Genomic DNA, 24,534 nt, shown 5'->3' on the forward strand with positions numbered 1-24,534 from the left:
AAAAGCAGCGCTTAGGGAAAGTAGACTTAGCTCTGCTTCGTCTTGCGATGCATCTGTTCCTTCTGTTTCTCCTCAAATTGTTATGTCTCCTTTAACTACACCTCCTATTCCTCCTACTAATCCCACTTCTCCGGCTTCCCGTGTAGTTTCTTCCGACACCATTGCCAGTCTGGAATCGAGGTTAGATCAGAAATTTTCGGTACTAGCGAATACGGTTTTGCAACTTGGTAATTCAGTTAAGACGTTTTTGGAGAAAGCGGCTTCAGGTAAGAGTGTAGTTGAGGGTGCGTCTGTCTGTCCTGACACGTCTCCTAGACAAAGGTCACTGTCCAGCTCCCCCGCACCGGGGAGAAGACATACCGGAAGTCCAAGGGAGTCGATCGGGATTTGCCCACAGACAGGCGCCTCTCTTGTTGAGCCTGTTGCGCCTCAACAGGGCTCGGTTAAGCGTTGGAAAGGTGTTGCGGTCAGACGCCTTTCGAATGATTCAAGCGATTCGTCTCCGGTCGCGCGGCGCTCTTGGCGAGATTCGCCCGTTTCGCGTCCCTTAAAGAGGCGTTCAGGCGCCGATTCTTCGCCTCCTCCAGTCAAGCGGTATAAGGAGCCTGAGAGTAGGGTTGCGCCGCGGCCGTTAGCGGTTCTCGTTTCGTCGCCTCAATCTGTGCCTTTTTCGGCTCCATCTACTAGTAGAGATTGTGGTTTTAGCGCTGTAGCTAGCAGTTCTAAGGGGGTTTCTTTAGGCGCTTTTTCGTCTGTTACGCCTGATGCGCCTGTTTCGCCTCGAATTTCGGCGGCTCTGAGCGAGGCGCAAGTAGTTTTTCCGCCTCCTGCTGAACATTTAGGCTCTTCCAAGCCTACGTTAACTGTTTTTGATTCGTCTCTGGCGCCTTTGCGCAAGCAGTTAGAGATGTTACCAACTGGATGAATGAGTCCAAGGGTGGTTCGAAACCTTCAGATCAGGTGGTTTAGTTCCGTCTACTTCTTCGGCGGTATCGGAGAATGAAGAAGAAGTAGAGGAGGAGGATTCACATCACCTCTCGTGTTATTCACGTCTCCTTAGATTTCTTCTGGTATCTTATCCAGATTATTTTGAGAAAGCGGCTCCGCGCTCCCCAACTTCGACTTTTTTGATGAGGAGGAAAACTTCAGACCCTCTCCTCCCAAACTTGTTCTATCTAAAGCGGTTAGACATTCGTTGAAAGAGACGGAGAAATGGATGTCTATGAAAAGAGACTTAGGGAAGGCTCTTTTGCTTACCCTCCCTCTAAGTTGCTTCGTAAGAGGTATAGGTTTTATGTAACTGGGGAAGCTCCTTCTCTGGGAGTTTCTGCCTCCTCCCAGGGAGACTTCTCCAGTTTAATCGACTCCTCTAGAAGATCTGCTTTCGCCGCAGCGAAAGTTTTCTTTACAGCGCCTGAGTTGGACCACGTTGTAAAGAATCAATTTAAACTTTTGGAAGTCTTTAGCTTCCTTGATTGGACTATTGGCGCTTTAGCGGCCAAGATCGAAGACTGTCCTTCTCTTTCTCAGGAGTTAGCGGAAGATTGGATTGGTGTTCTGTCCTGTGCGGACAAATCCATTAGGGATGGATGTGATGAGTTAGCTTCGCTCATCGCCTTTGGTACCCTTAAGAAAAGGCAACTTTGGTGCTCCTTTGCTTCTAAAAGGGTTACGTCCCAACAGAAGTCTGCTCTCTTGTTTGCTCCTTTTGTGAAAGATAACCTCTTTCCAGACGATGTAGTGTTGTCAATTTCGTCTGCGCTAAATAAGAAATCTACTTCGGATTTACTGGCACAGTCTACTAAGAGGCCTAAAGCTCCTGTGGAGACTGTTCCTTCGGTTTCTCCTCTGGCCCAAGTGCCTTTTCGAGGGAGAAAACCCAAGCGCTTCTTTCGGCCGAAGTCGAATTTGCGACCTCAGTCTAAGGCCTCGGCCAAGGTTAACAAACCTTCCAAATGAAAGCTCGGTTCTTCATGCACCAGTGGGAGCCAGGCTGGCTCTGTTTTGGGAGGAATGGGAAAACAGAGGAGCAGAAGCCTGGGTAGTGCAAGTACTCAAGTTCGGCTATCGTATTCCTCTCGTTTCACCTCCCTCGCTCTCACCTGTGCCAATTCCATTCCAGGCATACTCTCCGGGCTCAGACAAATTTCTGGCGCTAGCCGCAGAAGTGGAAGCGCTTGTTCTCAAAGAAGCGATAGAACAGATAGAAGGAGATTTTCCTCCAGGCTTTTACAATCGCCTTTTTGTAGTCCCCAAGTCATCAGGGGGCTGGAGGCCGGTTTTTGGATGTGAGCACCCTGAACTTGCATGTCCAGAAAACAAAATTTCATATGGAGACCACTCGGTCGGTTCTGGAGTCCATCAGACAGGGGGATTGGATGGTCTCTCTGGACATGCAAGACGCTTATTTTCACATTCCGATACATCGCGAATCTCGGAAGTACCTGAGGTTCATGTTCGAAGGCAAGGTGTTTCAGTTTCGGGCGCTTTGCTTCGGACTAGCGACCGCTCCTCAAGTTCTCACCAGGGTTCTATCCCCGATAGGAAGCTGGCTGCACATATTAGGAGTAAGAATCTCCCTCTATCTGGACGATTGGCTTCTCCGGTCGGAATCAGAGAGTCGGTGCATGAAGGACCTTGGAACAACTCTGGATCTTGCCAGAAAGTTAGGAATTCTGGTCAACAAACAGAAGTCCCAGTTGGTTCCATCTCAGAGCATCCTTTATTTGGGGATGATTCTGAATGCTCAAGTTTTTCGGGCTTTTCTGTCCCCGAAGAGGGTTCAAGGCTGTCTGGAGACAGTTCAGGAGTTCTAGGACAAATAGGTAAGTTCTGCCAATCAGTGGATGAGGCTCCTGGGCAAATTGACGTCAGTGGAGAAATTTGTGACGTTTGGGAAGACTGCATGAGACCTCTGCAGTTTTTCCTGAGAGCCTCTTGGTGCAGGAAGACACAACCAGACTCGATTACCTTTCCTGTCACAGATCAAATAAAAGAGGACCTAAGGTGGTGGCTCTCTCGAGCAAGGTTGGAAGAAGGGTTAGATTTACGACCCATCCTCCCGAACCTACAGTTCTTTTCCGACGCATCGGACACAGGTTGGGGAGCCCTACTGGGAAATCAACGGACTTCAGGAGCTTGGTCGGAGAAGGAGAAGAAGTTCCACATAAATGTAAAGGAACTGTTAGCAATTTTCTTGGGGCTCAGAATGTTTCGGAGCTTAGTAGAAGGTCGAGTAGTGGCAGTGCATTCCGACAACTCCACGGCTCTCTCGTACGTGCGGAAATAGGGGGGGACTCAGTCTTTCTCTCTGTACGAAGTAGCCAAGGATCTCCTCCTGTGGTCAAACGAAGCGAAGGTTCAGCTAGTCCCGAGATTTGTTCCGGGAAAGATGAACGTCCTGGCGGACGAGTTAAGTCGTCAACAGCAAGTGTTACCTCTGGAGTGGACTTTGGACAACAAGATTTGTCAGAAACTTTGGCGCCTTTGGGGACGACCGTCAATAGACCTGTTCGCGACATCAAGGAACAACCGTCTTCCTCTCTTTTGTTCTCCAGTCCCAGATCCTCTAGCTTGGTCGGTGGACGCAATGCTGTTGGATTGGTCGGGTCTGGAAGCTTATGCATTCCCTCCGTTCGGTCTAATAAGAGAGGTGCTGAACAAGTTCATTTCGCACAGCAATGTAACACTTAACGTTAATCGCTCCCTTTTGGCCCAGGAAAGAGTGGTTCCCGGACCTTCTCCAGTTGTTAGTAGACTTCCCCAGACTTCTTCCTCCAGAGAAGTGGCTTCTCAAACAACCTCACTTCAAGAGGTTCCACCAAAACTTGTCCGCTCTAGCTCTGACAGGGTTCAGACTGTCCGGAATCTTGTCAGAGCGAAAGGATTTTCAAGAAGAGCTGCAGAAGCTATCGCTCGTTGTAGGAGAGAGTCTTCTAACAAACTCTATCAAGGGAAGTGGAGAATCTTCAGAGAGTGGTGTAGAAGTGCTAAAGTCTCTACTCTGCGACCTCTTTAACAGAAATAGCAGATTTTCTTCTATTTCTTAGGAACTCTAAGAAACTGGCTCCTTCGACGATCAGAGGATATAGAGCCATGCTCTCTTCGGTTTTTCGACATCGAGGTTTGGATATTTCCTCCAATTCAGATCTGTCGGACCTCATTAGGTCTTTCGAAACCACTAAGCTCCCGCAAGATACAGTGGCTTGGAACTTAGATGTGGTGCTTAAGTTCCTCATGGGCCACCGTTTGAGCCTTTGAAGTCGGCTTCACTCAGGAACTTGACTAAGAAGGCACTTTTTCTTATTGCACTAGCTTCTGCTAAGCGTGTCAGCGAATTGCACGCTATAGACAAAAGAGTCGGTTTCTCTCAAGGCAATGCTGTATTTTCGGTATCTTTGACCTTTCTAGCCAAAAATGAGAATCCTTCTAATCCTTGGCCGAGGAGTTTTGTGGTAAGGAACTTATCTGATTTGGTTGGACATGAGGAGGAAGAAAGGCTCTTATGTCCAGTCAGGGCTATTAAGCAGTATCTGTTTGCCACTAAGGGTATTAGAGGACAATCTTCTAAGCTCTGGACCTCGGTTCAAAATCCCTCTCGTCCTTTTTCTAAGAATGCTATATCGTTCTTTATTAGAGAGCTTATCAGGGAAGCTCACTCGCAGTCCGAGAACGACAATCTTTCCGTTCTGAGAGTTAAAGCTCACGAGGTTAGAGCAGTGGCAACTTCTTTAGCATTCAGAAAGAATTTATCTTTAGCTTCGATTCTTCAGAGCACGTTCTGGAGATCGAATTCGGTTTTTGCGAATCATTATCTCAAAGAGATAGAAACGGTTTTCGAGAATTGTAAAACGTTAGGTCCGGTGGCGGTTTCTGGCATGGTGTTGGGAGAAACGGCACAGGGGTCGTCACCTCTATGCTAACTTTTCACCTTGAATAGGTTTTCGAGTTCAAGGGAAGCTGGGGGTACTGAGTACCTGGGATACTCACCAGTCTGTTAGGTCAGATTTTACAATGGTTGGGTATATATGTTTTTAAATCTGGTGTTGGTGACAAATGTTTTGTATGATTGAATTTCTGGTCTTAGCCCAGGGCAAGGGCAATCTTTGTTGTTACTATCCTCCGTCAGTCAGCCTTGACTCGCTTGAACTACGGAAGGATTCCACTCCTGTAGAGGCTAACTTTGGTCAAATTCCAATTCCTCTACAATAGTAAGAAGAGCACCGACCAGAGGCAGTAACAGTCTGCTGTAGCTCTCTTACAAGGTAAGGTACAACAGACACCTTGAGTGTTTACTGGTATTGCAATAAATGTAACCATTTGAAAATACTAGTGGTCCACTGAATCCCACCTTCCCATAAATGTGTAATCAGCTCTATAATTGTTCGGTAAGACACTACAATAAAAATGAAATTTTCATTATTAAAATGAAGTTTTATTGTATACTTACCGAACAATTATGATTATACCCACCCTCCTCCCCTTAGGTGGACGGACGGGCAGAAAGAATTGGATTCACCTGGGCAGTTGTACCTGGTTCTCCCGCGAGTGGAGGGAGATGACGTCATCACCACCAGTGTTGGCGACGCCGACGCGCTAAATTTGAATTTAGTATCCTGCCGCTCGTGGAAATCACGGCTCTATAATTGTTCGGTAAGTATACAATAAAACTTCATTTTAATAATGAAAATTTCATATTTACAACCCCTTGTGGGGCCTCTTTTACAAGACAATCATAAATTTTACCAACTTATATATGTTTTTTATAATAAATTATTTTATTTTGTAAAATTATAATTACTGTTCACACAATATCAAAACAGATAAGAAATAAAATCAGTAACAAATTCTTAGCATATTTGTAGTAAAATATTTACATAAATTTACAGAGAATGTAGATTCAGTACCTTTTTTTTCACTTTTACATGTGTTTCCTAATATTTCTTTGCACTTTTCTTTGTAAAATTACATTTACAACTGACAGACTATTGTAGAAGACAAGAACAATAACCAAAATCAACCCCTTGGTATATTACGAGCAAATTTACAAAAAGACGTCATGTGAGACAGAGACATAATACATTCCCCTTGAAGTTACAAGCAGAACTGAAGTCCTGAGATGCCCGATTCCTGGTTTTAGCCGGTGCAAAAGTTGCTATTAGTGTATTTATGGGCTTAGAAGTATTGGCACCTCTTTCCCGCCCGATTCTTTCCAAATCCTGAGGATCAATCTGTCCACCACCCCAACCCTGTTATTACTACTCCCGAGGATCAATCTGTCTATTAAGGGTTATGGAGGAGTTATGGAGTTCCATTTGACAACATCTGTGAGAGAGAGAGAGAGAGAGAGAGAGAGAGAGACGAGAGAGAGGGAGACAGACGATGAGATGAGAGAGAGACGAGAGAGGAGAGAGGAGAGGAGAGGTTGTAATTGCTGTATGGATAGTTAACGACTGACTGTATTGGCTGTTAGTGAGTTCTGGCTGGGTTGTCTGCTGGTAGAGATCAGAGTTCTGTATTTTTAGTGAGTTTTTCAGCGAGTCTTTGGTGAGAGCCTGTGATAGGCAGTAGTGTTGGAGGAGTCTATTGAAGGCATTGGAAGTTGGTTGAGTTTTGTGTTTTATTTGGTGTTGTTAAGTTAGTCTTTTTGCTTAGAGTTGTTGTGCCTGTGCTGTTGTGATTTTTTGTGTTGTTTGTGCAGTGGTCTTTTGTTGTTATATGTGAGGTTGTGTTCCTCGGTTGGTTGTTGTGTTGTTAGATTGTGGTTATGTTCCTTGGTTGGTTGCTGTGTTATTGAGTTGTGGTTGTGTTCCTTGATTGTTGTTGTGTTGTTGTTGTCCTTGGTTGTTGAGTTGTTGGGTTGTAGTCCTTGGTGTTGTTGTGTTGGGTTGTGGTGTCGTGGTTGTTGGTTGTTGTTGGTGTTGGTGTTGTTGTTGGTGTCCCAGTGACCTTAACCAGCGGACAGCACAGGATAGCCCGGAGTAACTGGATTGATTGGTATGTGTGTTTTGAGAGTTGTTTTGTTTTATGTTTTGTGTAGTTGTAGGTCAGTTGTCCTGCTTGTATTGTGTAGTGTTAAGAGGAAAGTGTGAAAGAGGGTGGGTTTGGCAGCTGGAGTGATTAGGTTAATGTGGGGAGGGTTTTGCCTGCTTTTTTTCTAGCTTGTGATCCCACCACATTATTTTTTGGCGCCCAAACAGGGACTGTTGGTGCGGCAGCTGCAGGGCAATTGGGGTAGTGAGTTGTTTGAATGGTGGAGAAAATGAGGATGGAAGGGTTGAAGGAGATAGAGAGGCTGAAGGAGGAGCTGAGATTGGCAAGGGAAGGTTGGAAGTGGAGAATGAGAGGTTGAGGGTAGAGTGTGAGGAGCAAACGAGGGAGTTAGAGGAAATGAGAGGAATGCTAAGGAGTGCAAAAGTGGAAATGAAAGAAGAGGTGAAAGGAGCGGAAGAAAGAGTGGTTGAGAAAATGGATAAAAAATTAGGGGTAATGATGAATGCAGTGCAAGAGATGATGCAGGAAATGATGAAGGGATTCATGGGAGAGGGAGCTGTAGGAGGTAGGCCTACTGGGTCTTGTGATGGGCCAGGAGTGGTAAAGAAAGTGAAATAGCTAGTGGATGAGAGTACGATTGACGGTGATTCGGTTGTGATAGGTAAGGGAAAGAAGGGGAAGACACAGGATAAGGATAAACCTGAGGACAAGAATAAGAAAGTGGTTGAGGAAAAGAAGAAGACTAAGGGAAAGAAGGTTAGTAAGGGTGATGGACAGGATGAGACTAGGACAGAATACATTGGGGAAAGGGCTGAGAGTGATTTGGATAGCGGTGAGTGGAAACAGGTAGATAGAAAGAAGAAGGGTAAGAAGAGCATAGTCAGGGGTATGGAAGTGGATTCGCTGTATTCGGAAGAGGGAAAGAGGGGTCAGAATGGAAATAGCGGAAATGAAAGTGAGAGTGAGCGGGAAGTACGAAAGGCTGTGTATATGAGAGAGGTACCCCTATGTGCACAATACGAGGAATATGGTAGTAGGGACATAAGGGACTTTTTTAAGGAATATGAGAGGTATTGTGAGGCAAAGTATAGGGATAACAAGAGTGTCTGGACAAGAGAGTTAGGTAGCTTTTTGATGGGATTCTTGTTGAGTATGTATGGGGTAATGATGAGTGTAGGAAATGTGCCGTATAAGAGTGTAATAGCTAGGATTGTAGAATGGGCAAAGAGGATAAAGAGTAGCATTAGATATAGGAGAAAGCAAGATTTTGAAGAGGCAAGAATGAATGTTGGTGAGTCGTTGTTGATGTATGTCTGTAGGTTAGAAACATTAGCCAGGAAAAAGTTTGGGGACGAAGGAATAAATGAGTGTAAGGAGTTAGTGCGAAAGTTGTTGGCGACTGTACCAGAGAGTGTATGAGTTTATAAATCTGAAACGTAAGGAGAAAATGCGATGGACGAATGAAAAGTTAACATGGAACGACATTTTAGAAATAGTAGAGGATTACGAGTTAGATAGGTGTATGAAAGAGAGTAGAAGTGTTAGTGTTAGGACTGAAGTAGCTGGGGTTGTACCAGAGTATAGAAGCTATAGGGAGGCAGTTTTGGAAGGGCAGAGGCGAATGGCAGAGCGAGTGGTAGATAGGAGCATGAGGGCAAGTAACGTGAGTGTAGTTGGCCCTAAAAGAGATAGGAGTGCGAGTGTTGGAAGAGTAGGGTCAGTTAGTTGTGATCGAGAGCAGCAGCAGTGTTATAGATGTGGTAAGCCAGGACATAAAAAGAATGAATGTCGATGGGCGTTAGGAGCGTGCTTTGGGTGTGGGCAAAGAGGGCATTTGGTGAGTTAGTGTAAGAAAGATAGGGATATTAAATGTCATAGGTGTGGACAGGCAGGGCATATCGCTAGTGGATGTTGGGGTACCCATATGAACATAGTTTGCGGCAACTGTGGGAAGAACGGGCATTATGCTAGGATGTGTAGAGAAAAGCATGCAAAATCTGTTGAATGTGGAATGGAAGGTCATGTGGTGAGTGTGTTTAGGCAAAAGAGGATGAGTCAAGCTGGGAATTCGGGAAACTAGTTGGTAAGGGGATTCAGTTGGGTGGGTCCTCTAGTATGCGACAGTATGTTCAGGAGAATGTGATGAGTGAGTGGTTGAGGGTGAATAAATGTGAGCCGAGCATCAGTGAGCAAATAGGTCTGGAAGATCGGCAGTTAGTGTTGGTTGAGTATGGAAGAAAGCGGAAGAAAGTAAGGAAAGGAAATGAAAGGGAGAAACGTGAACTGCATGATAGAGGGGTTAGTGTTAGGGTAAAAATGGTGGATAAGGCGTGTAATACAGATGACTTTGAGGGGAGGAATGATGCATATAGCGTGTGTGGGTTTGCATTGACAGGGTTTAGTGAAGTTTCAGCGGGAAGGGAATCAGGTGGTAAGGATGTAGTTGGCAGTATGAATGAGTCTCTTCGGGAGTTTGGCAGGAGTGTAAATGAGGAAAGTGATTTGGTGGCAGAGTTACGAGAGATATTTGGACAAGAGTTGGAAGAGGTAGATGAGATAGTGAATGGGATTTGGGAGGATGGTAGTGAGGGAAATAATAATGGTAGTCTGACTGGAAGTGGCCTGGGAGAAGTTGGTGGCAGTGTAACTGAGAGTGTGTATGAGGGCCCTCAAACAAGATCCAGGGGACCTGCATCTGAGCATCCGTGGGTGTTGCGAAAGGCTATTTAGTGTGGGTGTTGTGAGTGAAAGGAGACGTCAAATGTAACAGGGGAGGAAATATGGAGGAGTTATGGAGTTCCATTTGACAACGTGTGTGAGAGAGAGAGAGAGAGAGAGAGAGAGAGAGAGAGACCTTACCTTACAGACCTTACAGTTCATTCGGGTTGCCCCAGGTCCCTCAGTGTGAGGCACCTCTAATGTCTACCAGAGAGTTGCTAGTACATCTTCCGGTATATTTTGCATCTTCCAATCTTGGATGGTCTGGGATGCAGTTTAGATATTTGTCGAGCTTATTCTTAAACACATCTACGCTCACTCCTGATATATTCCTCAGATGAGCTGGCAACGCATTGAATAGACGCTGCATTATCGATGCTGGTGCGTAGTGGATTAATGTCCTGTGTGCTTTCCGCCTTATTTTTCCTGGTATAGTTTTGGGCACTATTAATCTACCTCTGCTTGCTCTTTCTGATATTTTTAGTTCTATGATGTTTTCTGCTATTCCTTCTATCTGTTTCCATGCCTGAATTATCATGTAGCGTTCTCTTCTCCTTTCTAGACTATATAATTTTAAGGATTGTAGTCTTTCCCAGTAGTCAAGGTCTTTAACATCTTCTATTCTAGCTGTAAAGGACCTTTGTACACTCTATTTGTGCAATATCCTTTTGATAGTGTGGGTACCATATCATATTGCAATATTCAAGTGGACTACGAGCATATGTTTTATAAAGCATAATCATGTGTTCAGCTTTTCTTGTTTTGAAGTGCCGTAACAACATTCCCATTTTTGCATTACATTTTGCCAACAGAATTGCTATTTGATCATTGCATAACATGTTCCTATTCATCATCACACCAAGGTCTTTAACTGCTTCCTTATTTGTGATTGTCTCATTATTAGGTCCCCTATATGCATATAGCTTTCTTTCTCTGTCTCCATAATTTATTGATTCAAATTTATCAGAGTTAAATACCATCCTATTTACCTCTGCCCAATCATATACTTTGTTAAGGTCACTTTGTAGAGCATTCCTATCTTCATCACAAGTAATTTCTCTACTTATTCTTGTGTCATCTGCGAAACTACTCACTACCGAATCCTTAACATTACTGTCTATGTCTTCAATCATAATAACAAACAGTATTGCAGCTAACACCGTACTTGTGGCACACCGGATATTACCTTGGCTTCATCCGATTTCTCATCGTTTGCAATAACTATCTGTTTTCTGTTGTGTAAAAATTCTTTTAACCATCTTCCTACTTTATCCACGATATTGTGTTTTCTAATTCTTTTAACCATCTTCCTACTTTATCCACGATATTGTGTTTTCTAATTTTCTTCGCTAATATATTATGGTCTACTGTGTCAAAAGCTTTTGCGAAGTCTAGATAAACCACATCTGTTTCATTTCCGCTTTTCATATTTTTTAATATGTTCTCACGGTGGACTAACAGTTGGGTTTGTGTACTTTTTCCGGGTACGAAACCATGTTGTCCTTTATTAAACAAATTATTTTTTATTAAATGTTTCATAATATTTTTCTTCATTACCCTTTCATACACTTTCATAATATGTGATGTTAGACTCACAGGCCTATAATTACTTGCCTCTAGTCTTGATCCACTTTTGAAAGTAGGGGTAATATATGCTAATTTGTGCTCATCATAAATCTTGCCTGTATCTACACTTTGTCTTAATAATATTGCAAGTGGCTTTGCGATAGAATGAACTACTTTCTTTAACAAAATAGCAGGCACTCCATCAGGCCCTGCAGCAGCTCCATTTTTAATTTCATTAATAGCCTGCACAATATCAGCTTCATTAATATCTATGTCAGCTAAATATTCACTATCTTCATCCCTTACTTCTATATCATTATCTTCATTATCTATTCTAGGAGTGAATTCTCTCTTATATCGTTCTGCCAATATGTTGCAAATTTCCTTTTTTTCATTCGTTAATCTCCCTTCAATTCTTAGAGGGCCTATTTCTATTCTTTTTTTATTCATCTTCTTCGCATATGAGTATAATAGTTTGGGGTTTTGCTTGATATTTAATAGGGTTTTTCTTCCAAGTCCCTTTTTTCATTTTCTTTTGATTGTATAATCTTTTGTTCTGCATTTTCTATCTTACTTTTTAGTTCTATAACTTTCCATGCATTTTTTTCTTTTGCAAGACCTTTTTTCCACTTTCTGATTTTCTGGAACAAGATCCTTCTGTCTCTTGGTATGCATGACTGATGTTTACTTTTCTTCTTCGGTATATATTTATCCACTATTTTCTCTAATATTTTATATAATATCTCCGTATTTACCCTTATGTCATCACTTATCCCAATCTTTGTTTAATTCTTCATTTATTTCTGACCATTTTATATTTTTACTGTAGAAGTTGTATTTTCCATATCCTTCCCACTTTTTCATTTCTTGCTTATCTCTGTTTTCACTTGCTTTGGAATGGACTGTTAATTCTATGACATTATGGTCTGAAATACTCGCATTATAAACTATTATTTCTTTAAATAATTCATCTCGTTCACAAATACTAGGTCTAAAGTATTTCCTTTCTTGTTGGCAGGTGATTTATTTGTTGAATGTTGTATTTTCTAGTAGCGTATCTAATAGCTTTTCGAATTGCCTCTTATCTTCTGCACTACTATTACTCTCTTTTTTTTTATATGTATAAGTACATCCACAATCTCCTATTCGTTCTTTCCAGTCTACGAAAGGAAAGTTGAAGTCTCCAGATAGGAGAATAGTCCAGTCCTTGTGATTTCTACATATATCATCCAATTTTTCTATTATTAAGTCAAACTCTTTAGTATTAGGAGGTCCTATATATTACTATGTTCATTAATTTTTCAGATTCAAATTCTTACCTTGCTATTAGTTCACATTCTGAGTTACTATATTTCTCATATATTTTTCCTTGTTTTTTGTCTTTCCCATATATTGCGGTTCCCCCTTGATTCCTATTTTTTCTATCTGATCTATAAGTTTGGAACCCTTTTATTTGATCATCATTCCCAGTCTCTTGGGAATACCAGGTTTTCACTTATATTCAATTATATCTATTTTTTTTTTCAATTTGGGTTAGTTTCTTCTAAGTACTCTATTTTTTCTTTTTGAGTTACTCATAACTAAACCCTGCGCATTCATCACTATGATGGTTTGCGTGTTTTCTCCTTCATTTAATATTGGTAATAATAAGGATTTTCCCATGTCTTTCCTGTTCTGGTATGTTGTTCTTTTTTTCATTTCCAGAAATTCTGACATTAAAAAATCCAACTTTTCCATAATATTTGTTCTTCCTTCATCATAATTATTCATTTTGTGTCTGGATCTGCAATTTTCTCCATATCTGCAATATCCTCTTGCATAATAAAAACAGTTATTATCTCTTGAGTAGAATCTTGGAGCTGATGCTTTGAAATTTTTTGCTGACACCTCTGCATACTCGTTGATGGCTTGCTTTTTTCTTTACCTGATCGTCTTCATTCCTCTCTTTATTTGTTTCTTTCTTATTTTGGATTTTATTACTTGATTGGTTATTTATTTGATTATGTTTCATGGCTACAGGGTGCATATATTTACATTTTTTGTCAAACTTACATTCTTTTCCTTCTTTTAGGTTTTTTGCATATTTTTGGATGTAGATCTCTGCAATCATCCTCATAGCCATCTAGGTATGCACATTTACCATATATTTCATAGTTGTGACATACCTTAGGATGTTTGTAGTAACATTTTTCTCCAAATCTGCAATTCCCTCTTTTCAAAAGGTTGCAGACTTGTCTTTTTTGTATATTTTTTCCTCTTTCCCGTCATGTGTAGATCTGGGTAGAGCCTCTTCGGGATTTTCTTTAGTGTTGTCATATCGTAATTTATTTCTTCGTAGGTATGCTGCTTTATAGCCTCATATGTAGTATCAATGAGTATCTCTGCATCCATACTTTTATCTTGTTCTTTGTTTTCCTTATCTTTTTCTGTCATTTCAGTTTTGTTTACTTCTCTTCCATTTTCCTCTTCTTCTTCTTCCTCTTCCTCTTCTTCTTCTTCTTCAACTATTTGTACATTTAATCTTGATTTAAAAACATTGTCTATCCATGGTAGACATGTTGAGCAAAAAATTCTTGTGTCTTTTCTCATATCTTGCATTACCTCAGCACACTGTGGATGGGTCGGAATGTTGCATGCAGCACATTTTCTGATTAGGTTTTGTGGATTAACTATGCTATACCACACCTTACACAGTTTACATGCTTTTGGCATTCTTTTTCCTAATGCATCAATTAGGATATTCACAAGGTTCACCTTATTTATTTTCTTTGTTGGAATATGTTGGTTTATGTATATTTTCTTTATGAGTCTCTTGACGACCACTTGGATTTTATTTGGAACCTCTTCAATTATTTTCAAGATGTTTTCAGTTGATTTGTTCCAGTTTGAAGGATTATATCCTTCTAATATATCTATGAATGCTTTTGTATCTTTTTGGTTAGGACTGTTGCTGATCTCATAGATGAGAAATGCCAGTTCCCTTCCTGCTACCTCATCGTATTGCGAATTTGCCAAGCAAGCTAAATCTCGCCATTTTTTCCCACAGTTGGAACTTACTGCCATCTTGTTCTGATTTACAGTATTTCACTTGATAAACTAACTTAGAAGACGCTTTATCCTACTATTTTCACACTGATCTTATCACCGATAGTTCACGAACACTTCTAGATATTTCTCAAATTCTAGACGTATGTTAAACTTGTGATATCTGTTGATTAATCTGACTTCGCGCAGGAACGTCTCACCAAGCAAGATGGCTACTACGAGAGAGAGAGAGAGAGAGAGTAATTGCTGTATGGATAGTTAACGACTGTATTGGCTGTTAGTGAGTTCTGGCTGGGTTGTCTGCTGGTAGAGATCAGAGTTCTGTGTTTTAGTGAGTTTTTCAGTGAGTCTTTGGTGAGAGCCTGTGATAGGCAGTAGTGTTGGAGGAGTCTATTGAAGGCATTGGAAGTTGGTTGAGTTTTGTGTTTTATTTGGTGTTGTTAAGTTAGTCTTTTTGCTTAGAGTTGTTGTGCCTGTGCTGTTGTGATTTTTTGTGTTGTTTGTGCAGTGGTCTTTTGTTGTTATATGTGAGGTTGTGTTCCTCGGTTGGTTGTTGTGTAGTTAGGTTGTGGTTATGTTCCTTGGTTGGTTGCTGTGTTGTTGAGTTGTGGTTGTGTTCCTTGATTGTTGTTCTGTTGTTGTTGTCCTTGGTTGTTGAGTTGTTGGGTTGTAGTCTTTGGTGGTGTTGTGTTGGGTTGTGGTGTCATGGTTCTTGGTTGTTGTTGTTGGTGTCCCAGTGACCTTAACCAGCGGACAGCACAGGATAGCCCGGAGTAACTGGATTGATTGGTAAGTATGTGTGTTTTGAGAGTTGTTTTGTTTATGTTTTGTGTAGTTGTAGGTCAGTTGTCCTGCTTGTATTGTGTATTGTTAAGAGGAAAGTGTGAAAGAGGGTGGGTTTGGCAGCTGGAGTGATTAGGTTAATGTGGGGAGGGTTTTGCCTGCTTTTTTTCTAGCTTGTGATCCCGCCACAGGGTTAACCCCTTCTTTACCGGGTGGGTGAGCAGAATGTAAACATTGCGTTTGCTGCCGAACTGAATCTCTCGGTAGTGACTCAAGTTTGGAGGGGTGCCGATCGTAAAAATATTTGCCAAAAATACACTAATCAAGACAGGCTAATGAAATTATCAGGTATTATTAGCACTATAATAACGCATATTCTCTGTTAGTTTTATCATCCTACAGGGAAAATAAATGATTTTATGAAAAAAAAATGTGAAACTCAGTGTCCCTTGTACAAGGGACACTGGTGGTCGGTGAGAAAACTACGGTCTTGAATAGAAATTCGGTCTTACAGAATGTTGGTATATCGCACCTGGAACATGCACATAAAGTATTATCAAATAGAACCCGTAAATAAGCACGTAATAACAAAAAAAAGAGAGCAAAAACTAAAGCGAAAGCCCGCCAATAAATATGGAAATCGCAAATTTTATAGTATATCTTTCAAAAATTGGTCAATGTCATTTTCCACGTTTTCTAAGATTAGTTTCATCACAGAAAACAACTTTAGGGGACATCAGGGGTATCTAAACTAATTTTTCAAGTTTCTTGTCCTCAGAAAAAATCGCTTTTCTCTGGTTTTGGTTTTTTTATATATATAAAGTTACTATAAGGCTTTATTTCTACCTTCATTTATCTGGTGTTCATATCTTTTATTTGTAAAATGTAATGTGAATAAATAAATAAATACAGTAAATGATGATACAACTGGTTTTTTACTTGGGTAGAAGTTATTACATGTTTACGCTTGTCTGGTTTTGTGATTTTTTGTTGAGACGCAGTTCATCTGTCACCTACACACTACTATAAGCAATAATAATATTTTTTTGGGTTCATCATACGTCTGGCATCGTGTCATACTGTTTATTTTGCTCCAAACTCTTCAAACCGAAATTACAGAATGATTGGAAGTCCCTATCTGAAAAGAGGAGTTTTGGTGGTACTACGCATACCACCTTTATGCACCCGGTGCGGTGTAGTAGACTTGAATGGTGGTACCCACCTACCTCCAAACAAACTTTCGGTAATGAAGAGGTTAAGGAAAAAATAGAACTTTAATGACAATTTGTATTTTTCCCATGTAGACAAACCACAGCCTTTTAGTTTCACCTCAACTGCCCTGCTCAGACCCTGCAGCTAAAGGAAAATGGATTGCAACTGATAGTGAGTGAGGGATACTCCCCCACTTAGCCCCTCCCTTTCTCCACTTGGTTAATCACCTTGTTACAAGTTTCAAGTTACCATGTCTCTAGGATTTGCTATTAGTCTTGTTTCCATGGATTCATAAATTCTTTAAACTAATTTCTGATAAATATAATTTCTTTCAGAATGAGGCTGATGATCATCATGAGGTGTCTAACAATTATTAGAAGAGCAACTTAGGTCCTTAAAGGAACAATGACTACTCGTGAATCAGGTTAGTTCATAAGTTTGGCTTCAAGTTCCTCTGTAGAGATTTATGTGCAAATACATATTGTTATAAGGGAAGTGCTGATGCATTTTTTTTTCATACATTCAACTTACCTGTCAGATATATACATAGCTATCGACTCCGTCGTCCCCGACAGAAATTCAAATTTCGCGGCACTCGCTACAGGTAGGTCAGGTGATCTACCGCCCTGCTCTGGGTGGCAGGACTAGGAACCATTCCCGTTTTCTAATCAGATTCTCTCTGTCGCCGGTAGTATCAACATTGTTGTTACTTCCTCCTGACTGGAATTCTTTTTTCACAACGCTTTTGATCATCTTTCGACTGATTTTTGGTGACATACTTGGATCGTTGTTTGGCATTCGCTATCGTGGACTGTTTTTTGGACTTCGCTTTGGATTTTCGTGAATATGTCTGATTCTAGTGTTAGCTTCAGAGTGTGTGTGAATGAGGGCTGTAAGGTGAGGATTCCGAAAGCTTCGGTAGATCCTCACACTACATGCAGTGGTTGTAGAAGGTTGAATGCTCAATTGAGAATACGTGTAACGAGTGTGAGAGATTGAGTGCGCAAGAATGAAGAATCTGACTTCTTACTTGAAGAAGTTAGAGAAAGATAGAGAGAGGAAGGCGGCTTACAAAAGCCGGAAAATGTCTAGTAGTTCTGTAGCTTCTTCTTCTTCTCATAATTATGCCCATTCTATTTCAGCCCGTTCACAAGTTAATCCCTCTGATTCTGCCTCAGAAATAGCGGAACTCAGAGCTTCCCTTCAAAAAATGCAAGAAAAAATGGAAGCATTAGAAGGTAGAGAAGTGAATGTGGTTTCTAGTGTGTTAGTGTCCCCAGTGTAGTGGAGGGGGCGTCTGGTCGTCTCTGCGACGCTCCCACGCCTAGACCTCTTCCAAGCTCCCTGGCCCAAGAGGAGAAGGAAAGTCGAAAGCCTTACGGTGGTGCGTGGAGAATCCCCAACGATCAGGCGTCCCTTCGGCAGAATCTTATACATCTCAGTACTGCCAGGGACAGCTATAGGAAAAGCGTCCTTCGTGAGTGCTTTTTCATCATCTAGTTCGCCTTCTCCGAGAAGAGGATGGAAGGAATCGAAGCTTTCACGTCCGCTGAAAAGGAATTGGAAAGAACCTGAGCTCAATTCTAGCCCCGAGCGCTTCTCTGAAGAGGATGCGCCTTCGGTAATCAAGAAAGCTAGAAAGGAGTTAGATCCTTGGAATGTAAAAGACTCTCGAGCGCCTTCCAGATCTCCTTCTCCTGATTCGAATGAGCCTTCGACCAGGAAAATTTTGATGAATGTACAGGAGCAATTAGCGTCTTTGGCAGGAGTACTTTCTAAAGAGCCTACTCGTAAAAAGGATGACAGGCTTCCGATTAAGAGATCCAAATACCGATCTCCTGTCGGGCGCGACGAACCCTCCAGGGGAGTTGTCGCACAAGCGGCGATCTCTGGGGGGAGCGGTGCGTTAGGCAGGCGAGACGTGGGAAAGGAAGTAACTCCTGCCAAGCGTCAGGCGCCAACTAGGAGCCAGGCGCCAAGTAGGCGCAAAGAGCCTGACTTTTCTGTAGATCGTTCTAGGCCCAGATCTTCATCCAAGCAACAAGAGCCAACTGGAGAAGAGAGAACTCCTGATAGGAGTATAGCGCCCGCTAAGCGCAATATACTTGCCATTCGAAAGGCGCATTCCATGAGCGATACTCCTACCAAGCCACAGGAGTATTCGGAACTAGATGCGCCTTCCATAGGTCAGGAGTATTCGGGAAGAGATACTCCTGCCAAGCGCCTTGAGTACTCTGACCTTGATACTCCTCCCAGGCGCCAGGAGCATCTAGACTTTTTACTCCTACCAGGCGCCAGGAGTATTCGAAGCGCGATGCGCCTACCAAGCGCCAGGAGTATTCTGAGCTTAATACTCCTAACAGGCGCCAGGAGTATTTGGAGCGAGATGCGCCTACCAGACGGCAGGAGTATTCGAAGAGTGTAACGACTGTCAGGCGCCAGGAGTATTCCAGACAGGATACTCCTACCAGGCCCCAGGAGTATTCTCAGCGAGATACTCCTGCTAAAAGCCAGGCGCATTCCTCCTCATGAGCTTGACATCCGACAGGAGTCTAACAGGCGTAAAGCAGTGATACGTGACTCGCCTAATGATAAACGTAAGGAGAGAGTTACTCCTAGCCCCTCTCCTAATAGAAGTGCTTCTTCTTTGGAAAGGAAGAAATCAAAGAGAGGAGGACAGAGGAGGGAAGGGAGCCTTCTCCTTCCGATCCTATTAATTTAGATGACGTCTCGGAGGACGAAGTTACTAACAGAGAAGGGCTTTCGAATTACAAAGTTCTTTCTGCTCTTCTCTTAGAAGAATATGGAGATGCATTGACTCCAGCCGCTCCTCCTTCTCCTCGCTCTCTGTTTTCAAGTACGAAGGCACACAAGTCTTCATCTTTCCTGAAAATGAAGCCGGCCATATCCATGAAAAGGGCCTTACAATCTCTTGACTCCTGGATCAAGACTAAGAAGGAGTTAGGAAGGACGATCTTTTGCATGCCTCCCGCTAAACTAAGGGGTAGGAGAGGCATATGGTACGAAACGGGAGAAAATATGGGATTGTCTCTGCCCGTTTCAGCTGAATCGGACTTCTCCAGTCCTCGTAGACTCGTCGAGGAGACATGCCTTAATTCAGTGAAAGCAAACATGGGGTCTTTTGGAAATGGACCATCTCCTCAAGGGACTTTTTCATACCTTAGAAGTATTTAACTTCCTAGATTGGTCCCTTGGGGTTATTGCTAAGAAGTCCCATGAAAAGAACAACTAAGCCCTGAACCGTGCATAGCATCCTTACATGCATCGATAAGGCGGTTCAAGATGGATCGGCGGAAGTGTGCTCCCTCTTCGGTGCAGGAATACTAAAGAAGAGAGCGGTTCATAGTGCCTTTCTCACTAAGGCCGTCTCGCCTTCGCAGAGATCCGCTTTGCTGTATGCGCCTCTCTCGGAACATTTATTTCCTTCGCAGTTGGTGAGAGACATTGCCCATTCACTAACTGAGAAAGCCACTCAAGATCTTTTAAGGCAATCCTCAAGGAAAAAATAGACCTGTGGCTAGTGAGGAAAAGAAAGCCTCTAGGCCAGCTCAACAGCAGCAGCCCTTTCGAGGAGGCCCGCAAGCTAGATCCATCGTCAGAAGAAAGTCAACGGAAAAAAGGGAAGATCTGCCTTCCGTCCTTTAAGAAGGGAAAATGAGAAATCTTTCCTCCAGACACCTGTAGAAGCCAGGTTACAATTCTTTGCGGGAGCATGGGAAGACATAGGATCCGATCCTTGGTCGATGTCAATAATCAAGAAGGGTTATTATATCCCATTCAAGGACAGCCCCCCTTGACAACATCACCGAGGGAACTGTCAGCCAGATACAGGGACCCTGTTCTGATGGATACTCTTCGTCAAATGGTGGAACAGATGTGGGACAAAAGAGGAATAGAGCTGGTACTGGATCAAAGCTCCCCGGGGTTTTACAATCGCTTGTTTCTCGTAGCGAAAGCCTCGGGGGGATGGAGACCGGTACTGGATGTAAGTTCGCTGAACAAATTCGTACAACAGAAGTTCAGCATGGAAACGTCTGCCTCAGTACTTGCAGCTCTCCGTCAAGGAGATTGGATGGCGTCCCTAGATCTTCAAGACGCATATTTCCACGTCCCTCCGATTCACCATTCGTTCGAGGAAGTACCTGCGTTTCATGTTCGAGGGAAGGATCTATCAGTTCAGGGCCCTGTGTTTCGGCCTTTCTAAAGGCTCCCCCAAGTTCTTTACAGACTTGATGAAAAATGTGTCAAAACACCTTCACATGAAAGGGATAAACGTCTCCCTATAACTGGACGACTGGCTCATCAGGGCCAGGTCTCAAAAGCAGTGTCTGGAGGACCTGTCAACAATCCTGGAATTGACAAAGACATTAGGATTAATCGTGAACCTCGAGAAATCTCAGATGGTCCCCCAGCCAGAACGTAGTCTATCTGGGGATTCAGATGGATTCTCGGGTTTTCGAGTATTTCCTTCTCAAGAGAGAGTAAGGAAAGGCTGTGCAAGTATTGAGCTTCTTAGAGAAAGAGCGTACTTCAGCGAGGGAATGGTTGAGCCTTCTGGGGACCCTTTCCTCGCTCGAACAGTTCTTTCCTCTAGGAAGACTACATCTCCGTCCGCTTCAGTTCTTCCTAAGAAGCAGTTGGAGTTGGAAGACAGGACAGCTCTCGGTACGTTTCCAATCTCATTAGAAGTAAAGCAACAATTAAGGTGGTGGTTGACCCCCTTAGAAGAAAACAAAGGAGTATCCTTAGAAGTTCGGAACCCAAACCTGACATTGTTCTCAGACGCGTCGGAGACAGGTTGGGGTGCGACTTTAGGGTCCAGGAAGTGTCAGGCACCTGGTCGGTAAGAGCAGGTGTCATGGCACATAAATTGCAAGGAGCTCTTTGCGATTCACCTCGCGCTAAGGAGCTTCGAGCAGATAGCCAGAGACAAAGTAATACAGATAAACTCCGACAATACGACCGTTCTGGCTTATGTCAAGAAACAAGGAGGAACTCACTCTCTCGCCCTATACGAACTGGCAAGAGATCTGCTGATTTGGGCAAACAAATCAAAGGAACGTGGTTTCTTCTAACGAGATTTGTTCAAGGGGGAGAGGAACGTGAGAGCGGACAGACTGAGCAGGTAGGTTCCAGGTCCTTCCTACAGAATGGACCCTCCACTCGGAATCTGTCAGAACCTTTGGTATCTTTGGGGGAAACCGCAGATAGATCTATTCGCCACTTTTCTCTCCAAAAGGATAGATACATTTGCGCCCTGGTAGAAGATCCCAGGGCTTATGCAATAGACGCCTTTCTCCTGGACTGGTCAGGGCTAGACGTGTACGCTTTTCCCCCATTCAAGATTCTGGGGGAAGTAGTCAGAAAGTTTGTGGCCTCGAAGGGAACCAGAATGACTCTGATAGCCCCATATTGGCCATCCCGAATTTGGTTCACGGAGGTGATGGAGTGGACAGTGGACTTCCCCAGATCTCTTCCAAACAGGATAGATCTGCTCAAACAACCCCACTTCGAGAGGTACCATCAAAATCTACCCGCTCTTGCTCTGACTGCCTTTCGACTATCGAAAGACTTGTCAGAGCGAGAGGGTTTTCTCGCAAGGCGGCAAGCGCAATTGCTAGAGCCCGCAGATCATCTACTAGGCGAGTGTACCAGTCGAAGTGGGAAGTTTTCAGAAACTGGTGCAGGTCGAAGAAGCTGTCCTCTTCCAATACCTCTGTAACCGAAATTGCGGATTTCCTTCTTTTCCTGAGGGAAAAAGTCACATCTTTCTGTACACAATTAAAGGATACAGAAGTATGCTTTCGTCAGTCCTTTAGAAACATGGGGCTTAGACTTGACGAATAATAAAGATTTGCACGATCTCATCCGCTCCTTTGAAACGTCGAAGTCAGTAGAGCCTAGGATTCCGAGCTGGAACTTAGATGTGGTTCTGAAATTTCTGTCCTCGAAAAGTTCGAACCACCTCATACGGCTTCATTCCGGGATATCACTAGAAAGTGTATATTTCTGCTATCTCTAGCTACGGCTAAAAGGGTCAGCGAGTTGCACGCCCTTGAGTCACGAGTTGGCTTCAAAGAAGATTCTGCGATTTTGTTCATTCCAGACTTTTTCTTGCCAAAACGAGAACCCTTCGAATCCCTGGCCTAGAAGTTTCGAGCGGTAAAAGGACTTACTAGCCTAGTAGGCAGAGAAATTGAAAGATCACTTTGTCATGTTAGAGCACTGAAATTCTATCTGGACAGAAAGAAGCGGTTGGGAGGCTCACAACATGGTCTATGTGCTCGGTGAAAGACCCCAAGAGACCTATGTCTAAAAATGCTTTGGCTTCTTTGTTGAAGTTGTAATTACCGAGGCTCATAAGAACTGCCCAGATGACTCTTTTAATCTATTAAGAGTAAGAGCTCATGAGGTAAGGGCAATCGCGACATCAATTGCGTTCCAGAGAAATATGTCACTTAAAAATATTTTGGACGCAACCTATTGGAGATGCAACTCAGTATTTGCATCTCTTATTATTTAAAAAGATGTGCGAAGTAACGTATGAGAAATGTTTTTCTCTAGGTCCGTTTGTGTCAGCACAGACGGTTCTGGGTAAAGGAGAGAGCACCGATCCTTAAATATGTGTACGTAACCCTCTTGTCGGATGTGTTCTTGTGTTTCCTGTGCATGGGAGTGTCAGATGTCGCACTGGCGGCCCTTCACTCTCTTCATTAGGAAATCGAGTGACAGCTGACTATTAGAGGGGTACAAAATTTTTTTTTGTTTGATTTTGTATGTATGATTTTCGAGATTGTGGTTGTTTGCTAAGAGTTTGGGGATGACTCTTAACAATCTTAGAACTAACACGGGTTAGGATCGGGTGATCGGGATCGGTTGTGTTCTCCTTAAAGAAGGCGTGTTGTCATATAAGCGGATTAGCACCCCTTGACAAATGCCAGTTACGCTCTGCCGAGTAAGTGGATAAGACCCCATCGACAGACCAGCAAGAACTCTTGGCCACAGATCACTATCTCGCTAAGGCTCTTGAGATGAAGCAGACTCCTGGGCAGTAGCCACGAAGTCTTCCATCTAATAAGGTAGGAACCAAGGTTTATTTATACCTACAACATATGTTGTTTACCTGTCTAGTCAGTAAGTTAGCTGTCTCTTGCCCTCCACCAAAGGGCGTCAATCAGCTATGTATATATCTGACAGGTAAGTTGAATGTATGAAAATGATATTGTTATGATACAATAAAGTTTTGTACATGAACTTTCCTGTCAGACATATACTTAGCTTACGTCTCTGACGTCACGACAGAATTCAAAACTCGCGGCTAACGCGACAGGTAGGTCAGGTGATCTACCTTACCCGCCGCTGGGAAGCGGGTGTAAGAACCAACATACCTTTCTTGCCAGATTTTTTTGTCGTCGGTGTCGACCACACCTGTTGTCGGTACCTCTTGACAGTTGGATTCTTTTCTCGTTTTCGCCCTGGATTGTTTCTACGGACTTTTGGTGAAGTACCCGATCTTTTGGCCTGGCATTCGCGATTTGTGGACAGTTATTTGACTTTTCTTTGGATTTTTCTTGGATTCATGATGTCTGATGTTGATACTAAGAAAACTGCTATGTTTAGAGTTTGTTGTATGACTGAGTGTAAGGTGAGGCTACCGAAAGCTGCGGTAGACCCTCACACGGTATGTTTGAAGTGTAGAGGGAATGAATGCACCTTTAATAATCCTTGTATTGAATGTGAAAAGCTGAATGAGGATGAATGGAAGTCTTTGTCTTCCTACTTGAGGAAGCTTGAAAAGGATAAAGTTAGGAAAGCTTCTTCTAGGAGCAATAGTAGATCTCGTATTAGCGAGTTGGATATAGATAATCCTATTTTAGAAGTAGCTCCTTTGTCAGTTTCAGCTCCTGCTCCCTGCACCGAAGCCGAAGATGCGCCTTCAAGAAGTGGCCCTCCATGCAAGCCACCATTTCGCAGTATGGAGAGGAAAATCAAACAATTAGAAGGTAAGAGTGATTCCAATAGTGATTTGTGCAGTGAACCCAGTGCAGTGGAGGGTGCGTCTGATCGGCTCCCTAATGCTTCCAGGCCTAGACCTCTTCCAGACTCCCAGTCCCAGTGGAGGGGAGGAAAGCTCGAAAGCCGCAGGAAGGTTAGGGAGCATCCCCACCGCGTCAGGCGTCCCCTCGGTAGCTCCTG

General features: G+C 43.0%; 1 protein-coding gene across 2 annotated transcripts in view; it reads left to right on the plus strand.

Annotated features, from left to right (window-relative positions):
- Positions 1-24,534, plus strand: part of LOC135221761 (zinc finger HIT domain-containing protein 1-like) — a 143,638-nt gene that overhangs the window by 47,329 nt on the left and 71,775 nt on the right. Inside the window, exons 2-3 of one of the 2 annotated variants that reach the window (XM_064259577.1) lie at positions 5,487-5,652; positions 16,653-16,741. In XM_064259577.1, coding sequence (XP_064115647.1) covers positions 16,723-16,741 — 19 coding nt within the window. In that variant the 5' untranslated portion in view covers positions 5,487-5,652; positions 16,653-16,722. The remainder of the gene's footprint in view (positions 1-5,486; positions 5,653-16,652; positions 16,742-24,534) is intronic. The other variant, XM_064259576.1, reaches the window with a different exon arrangement.

The sequence above is a fragment of the Macrobrachium nipponense genome, chromosome 3, assembly GCF_015104395.2.
Source record: "Macrobrachium nipponense isolate FS-2020 chromosome 3, ASM1510439v2, whole genome shotgun sequence".
In the NCBI taxonomy this organism is placed as follows: domain Eukaryota; kingdom Metazoa; phylum Arthropoda; class Malacostraca; order Decapoda; family Palaemonidae; genus Macrobrachium; species Macrobrachium nipponense.